General features: G+C 29.7%; 1 protein-coding gene across 3 annotated transcripts; it reads left to right on the forward strand.

Annotated features, from left to right (window-relative positions):
* Nucleotides 1–775: 775 nt before the first annotated feature.
* Nucleotides 776–5301, forward strand: LOC110637538 (caffeoylshikimate esterase). 3 transcript variants are annotated; one of them, XM_021787699.2, is made up of 8 exons: nucleotides 776–1117; nucleotides 1237–1330; nucleotides 1431–1463; nucleotides 2918–3064; nucleotides 3152–3279; nucleotides 3374–3511; nucleotides 3639–3737; nucleotides 4798–5301. In XM_021787699.2, exons 1-8 carry the CDS (start codon nucleotides 1097–1099, stop codon nucleotides 5167–5169), a joined length of 1032 nt encoding a protein of 343 aa, XP_021643391.2. In that variant the 5' UTR covers nucleotides 776–1096; the 3' UTR covers nucleotides 5170–5301. The 3 variants fall into 3 exon arrangements, with proteins under 3 accessions (XP_021643391.2, XP_021643394.2, XP_021643393.2); XM_021787701.2 differs by having other exon boundaries at nucleotides 815–1117; nucleotides 2931–3064; XM_021787702.2 differs by lacking the exon at nucleotides 3639–3737 and having other exon boundaries at nucleotides 812–1117.
* The last annotated feature ends 948 nt before the right edge of the window (nucleotides 5302–6249 follow it).

The following is a 6249-nucleotide window of genomic DNA, read 5'->3' on the forward strand; positions in this document are numbered from 1 at the left end:
AAATAAAATCGCATACTCGAGTTTGGTATTTTATTGAATTAAATTAAATGAAATAAATTTCAGAACTCGTGCGCATACCATAATGATTTATTATGATTAACAAATGGCATTATCTCTGTGCCTTTTGGGCTTCTATTATGGCACTTGAAAACCAATCAGCTGTCAAATATCAAAATCCAAGATTTATGACCTAGGTGATGCTGGGCCCTCAATTTTTATTCTCCAGTACTTAATTTGAATGTATGTTTTCCTCCAAACCATCATTGCATATTGAAATACATTTACTTAAAATACTTCCAAACGAATAATAATAAATGAAGTAAAGTGATAATTCATAACTATAACTTGTTAAAAGTCCTTTTCAAAATTATGGAATTTCGTATTTAAGTTTCTTTTTTTTTTTTATAAATACTATTAAATATAAATATTAAATTTAAAAATAAATAAATAATAATTATTTAAAATTATTCAGTTGAAATGATAGTGAAATTAAATATAATATAACTGTTCCGATGAATTCTAAATGAATTGTTAGGGGTGTTCTAAAATTGATTATGGTCAAAAGAATCGAGTTGAATTGTTTTGATTTATTTTATAAGTTTGATTTAATGTTTATTAATTTTTAATTTGATTTAATTTAATTTAATTGTTTATATTAAAAAATTTAAAAAAAATAAAATCACTGATTTAATCAATTTATGTTCGATTTTTATTAATTTTACAAATTTTTATATTTATATAATTTAAAATAAAATAAAATAAAAAGCCACCAGGTCGTTAAAGTAAGTTTTTCAAAAAAGTCCTAAAATAATGGTAGTCCTAACGGAATATTAAGTTAACACGTCTCACTGTATCCATCTCCTTTCCTGAATAAAATTTTCTCATTTCCAGAATTCTCTGCACTGCGCCTCTCTACCAAGCATAACGACAACGTTTCTCTCTTTCACTGCATATATATCATCGTATTCTTTTGCTTCTCTTCTGAGATCCTGCTAAATAAGGATCTGTCACGCCGACGCACTAAATTACTGATGTTCAAGCTTCTTATTGTGAAGGCTTGGTATTAATTTTTTTTTTCTTTTCTTTGCATGAAAATATGGACTTTGAATATCAGGAGGTGAGGTTTTTGAATCTTGTCTTTCTTCTCCTCCTCTGATTGGTTTTTCTTTGCTCTTTATTTTGAGACTGCTTTTTTTTTTTTTTTTTTTTTTGTGTGTGTGTGTGTGATATGTATAGGTGTATATAAAGAATTCAAGAGGAGTGCAGCTCTTCACTTGTAGATGGTTGCCTGCTTCATCTTCTCCAAAAGCTCTTGTTTTCCTCTGCCATGGTACCCTCTCTGTTTCTCTCTCTCTCTCTGTTCTGGGTTCTGGCTCAATGCGTTTGTGGGTGGGTGCAATTATTTTATTCACTAATGGGTTTTTTTGCAGGGTATGGCATGGAGTGCAGTGTTTACATGAAAGGTAAGAAATTCTCTTTAATGACATTGAACCTTCTTCTCCATATTTGTTTATTTCTGTTCCAATCAGGCTTTCAATGGTCGCCATTTCTTTCTTTGCTTCTGATTTGATTCCAAATCAACTTAACCACTTCAAATCCCCTGAATTAGACCAAAAGGAATCATAATTTATTTAATATTAATATTTATACTTAGTATTTTCTTTTATATTTTCTAAATAAGATAATGATTCAAAATTTTTTCCTTGCACGTATCAAAGTTCCGTCGCTATACAATCAGACTTTCAAACCTGAATTTTTTCTTTCATAGAAATAGAAATTTCAGTTGAATATTAGCTCTCTATATACATATTTTGGTTACCTATTCAAAAGGGTTATTTTCTAATAGGTCATTTAATTTGTTTTAATAATTAATAAAATAAATTAGCATGATGGTAATGATACGACTTTTGATTTTTTATTTTTTTTTAATATTGATGATATATGAGATAGTGGGTGGGTCATGTCTGGAAATGGAGTCTGATGTATTCAAGTTCTATACTAAGCTGCAGGATTAGGAGACCAACAACCACTGCTTTTGCTATTGCACATCTATTATTATTATTATTATTATTTTTTTTTTGTCATGAACTTACAATTATTTTCGAATAAGCAGACAAAATTAAGATTCTGATTTTAATTTATTCTTCAAAAAAGTTATATTTTTTAAAAAATAAATTAATTATTGTAAATTTTTATAATTAAAATTTATTTAAAATTATTTATATATATATATATTGAAAATAATATTTTTCTTCAAATAATAATGTCATACAGCGCCTAATAATGCTAGCCAATTGCCATTCGCCCATACCCCTATCTTCTGTTGAGCTTGTCTACTTCTCCTTCTTTTTCCCTTGCCTTCCTACACCCATCAGGGCACTAAAGCCCACGTCACCTATCTTATCCCCATGACTTTTTTTTCCTTGATTTTCCATGGATATAGTGGAGATTTTTTCCTTCGGTATTGATGAATCCTTATCATCTTAAAGAAAACAATTTTAGTTAATGCTATTTCTGAAATATTTTTACTACGCGTGTGGCCAAGCTCCGGCAACTTTAATCCCCGGGAATCCCCCCAAAAAAAAAAAAAAATTTCCCTGGAGATATGGGTCAGGTCCTGAATCAATCTGACCTGAAATAAAATCTTTTGGTCAGCTAATTTGGTTAGGTTTGGCAACCAGCTGTCTCAATGAGGCTCAGCTGGTCTCCTAGTTAGACCCTACAAGGCATATTTCTAGTTCCCTCATCCCTGTAGTATTAGATGGGGCCGCTGACCTAATAATAGAAAGAAATGGACCCAAAAAAAAAGTACAACTTATATCACTATTACTCTGTTAACCCATGAATTGTTTCAATGAGACTGCTATTTACTGCTAAAGCAACCACAATTTAATACTATATATCTTGATTTTAATAGAATGTGGAATCAGGCTAGCACGTGCAAGATACGCTGTGTTTGGAATTGACTATGAAGGCCATGGACGGTCCTCTGGTTCTCGTTGTTACATCAAGAAATTTGAAAATATTGTCAATGATTGCAATGAATTTTTCAAGTCAGTCTGTGGTATGTTTACTGTTGCATTAATCATACTTAAGTGGTTTAATTAATGGTAACAACCAATAAGTTTCTTTTCTTTGGTGTTTACAATAGAGAAAGATTACAGTAACAAGGGCAGGTTCCTGTATGGAGAGTCTATGGGAGGGGCAGTGGCCTTGTTACTGCACAAGAAGGAGCCCTCCTTCTATAATGGTGCTGTTCTTGTTGCCCCTATGTGTAAGGTATCACAGGAGTGAAAGTATGATTTTTTTCTGTTCTGATATGAATTATTAGCAGCAATTAATGGAGAGTGATTGTGTGATATAATTTTGGTAGATATCAGAGAAGTTGAAACCGCATCCAGTGGTGGTTAATATATTGACGAGTTTTGAAGAGATTATTCCAAAATGGAAGATAGTCCCAACTAAAGATGTCATTAATGCAGCTTTCAAAGATCCTGTCAAGCGAGAAGAGGTAAGTTTATTTCTTGTAATTTTCAATGTGTAATTTCAAGGCCGATTTTCAGTAAAGGAAAATAATTCTTCGATTTGCTTCTTTTTTTTTTTTTTTTTCTCCCCTCATTACGTCCTGATGGGTACAGATAAGGAACAACAATCTGATATACCAGGACAAGCCTAGGCTGAAAACTGCCCTTGAAATGCTCAGAACTAGCATGAGCCTGGAACAGAGTTTAAATCAGGTTCCTGTCTCCACTCTAGCTGGACATTTTTGTTAAGCATAGTTGCTTTTTCCAATTTTTTCATTGGGAAACGAGAACATGTAAGACATAGACTAGTCGCTAGAATTCACTCCTACCATAACGGATAGGACAGAGACTAGTCGCTGTTCTTTTTTTAACAGTTAATTTCTTTAACTTGTGTTAGTAATTTCTCTCAATTTCAATTGAAATATCATTAAAATTTTGATAATATACTATTAAAAATTTTCAAATTAATTTATTATTAAGTTTCATTTATTATTCTTTAATTTAAATAAATATATTATATACATCTTTAAATTTTAATTTACTCTAATTTAATAAATAAATAATTTTAAAACAAAATTTGCTAAATAATAGTTACAATCGATATATTATTTTGCTAATTTAAGAAATAAAGATAAAAATTATATACAATATCAATTTATAAAAAAATCATTCATACTTAATTACAGTTTAAATATTTTCAAAATATAGTAAAATAATTATACGTTATTAATTTTTTTCTTATGTAAAAATAAAATTAAAAGAATTAAGATAAATTACACGTATAGTTTTTTTAAAAAATATATTAAAAATAAATAAAGATTTAAAATTTTAAATTGATTAAAAAGTTGAGCGACAATAATGTTGAATTTATTTAAATTGTGACAATGAGTAAAATTTAGCCATTAGTTAATTTCTGCTAAACCTGGAAGAGCATATTACAGGAATTTTAGTGATAATAAAATGGAAGTTTGAAAATTTTTATACTGCAAATTGAAGTCAACTACGATACTCACCTAAATTGAAAATTATGAGCGAAATGAACCATCCAACGTGAATTTATTAAGATGAAAGTGTGTCATTTTAGTCAAGAAACATAATTTTCACGGTATAGCCTAGAAACTTGGCCTTTAAGAACACCGCATAAAATAAAATCTAAGACACTATCGCTTCACGAGACATAATTTCATTTAATTTTCACATTTTTAGCGTTAAAAATCATCTGGCAAAAGCAAAATTTAATTTATACAAATTTTTCTTGGGTGGCTCATGGCAGGTTAGACTACCATTCCTTGTGCTGCACGGTGATGCAGATACAGTGACAGACCCAGAAATAAGCAAGGCCTTGTACGAGCAAGCCAGCAGCAAAGACAAAACCATGAAACTGTACTCTGGAATGTGGCATGGGTTGACAGCAGGGGAGACCAATGAGAATGTGGATATCGTATTTGCAGATATCATAGACTGGCTTGACAAGCACACCCACGATCTTATCCCTGAACCCATTATTGAACCCTTCAACAATGGCATAGAAAGACTTGATGAGTTTCCTACAGCAGTGAGTAGCAAGCAGAGCCAGAGAAAACAATCCTATGGTATTTACCTCTGCGGATTCAGGGAACCGCGCACGCTCCACTCTGCCATGTAGCTTTTAGCTTAGCTCACTGTCTGTCCTCGCAATGGCTTGTTGCATATATCCATTACTATTAGCAGTCCTGCAAATGTTAAAAATATTTGTATTTATAAAGGAAATGAAATAATAAGCAATGCTTTTGTTTGATTAGGCTGATCATGAATAGTAAGCAAAAGTGGGGTTGGAAATCGACGGCCATGCTAATGCTATGAGGATTTTTTTAGTATTATTATAAGGGCTTGGATCGGTTTGCTTGCTCCTCAAAAATCAAAACATATCGCAAAACCTGAAGTTCCATCAACAAGCCTCACCGATTCGCTTTCTTTAGCAGTTTAGCGCACTAAAAATCGTTTCCGCTTTCAATAATTCACTCGTCCATCTCTCTGTGAAAAAAGAAGGAAATTCCTAAAATCCTTGATGCTAAACCCTTACCCTTTGTGTAGATTGATAGAGTCGGAGAGAAAGAGAAAAGAAATAAAATTTTATTTTCTTAGTTTGACATTAAAACTAAATTGAAGTGAGAAAATAAGAGGAAGAGAAAAAAGAACTGAAAATACATTTTCTCCAATTTTTTGCATTTAATCTAAAAAATTTCTATTCAAATTAGAGGGAAAATGAGAGAAATTGATTGCTTTTATATGTATTACTCAAATTTCTCTTGTATTCTAATGTTCAATCCAAACGTTACAAAGAAAATTTTAATTATTAATATTTTAATAAATCTCATAAGTTAGTTTTTATTGTTAAAATTGTCGTTAATTTCTTGTTAAATTCAATAAAATATCAAACTGTTTTTAACTATATTTATAATATGAAAACAATTTAGCTCTTTAAGTTTTATTTCAATAGTAATTTATGTTAATATTCATATATTTTTTTTCCTCTTCTTATATATAACAATATAATATAACATAATATAAAATAATATAGTATATGAAATATTATAAATTGATATATATATATATATATATATATATATATATATATATATATATATATATATATATTAAAATAATAATGACATAAATAGAATTTTATAAAATTATAAATATTTATTTATAAATAGTTATAATATTTAATGATCAATTTATAAAA

Source organism: Hevea brasiliensis, chromosome 9 (genome assembly GCF_030052815.1).
Source record: "Hevea brasiliensis isolate MT/VB/25A 57/8 chromosome 9, ASM3005281v1, whole genome shotgun sequence".
In the NCBI taxonomy this organism is placed as follows: domain Eukaryota; kingdom Viridiplantae; phylum Streptophyta; class Magnoliopsida; order Malpighiales; family Euphorbiaceae; genus Hevea; species Hevea brasiliensis.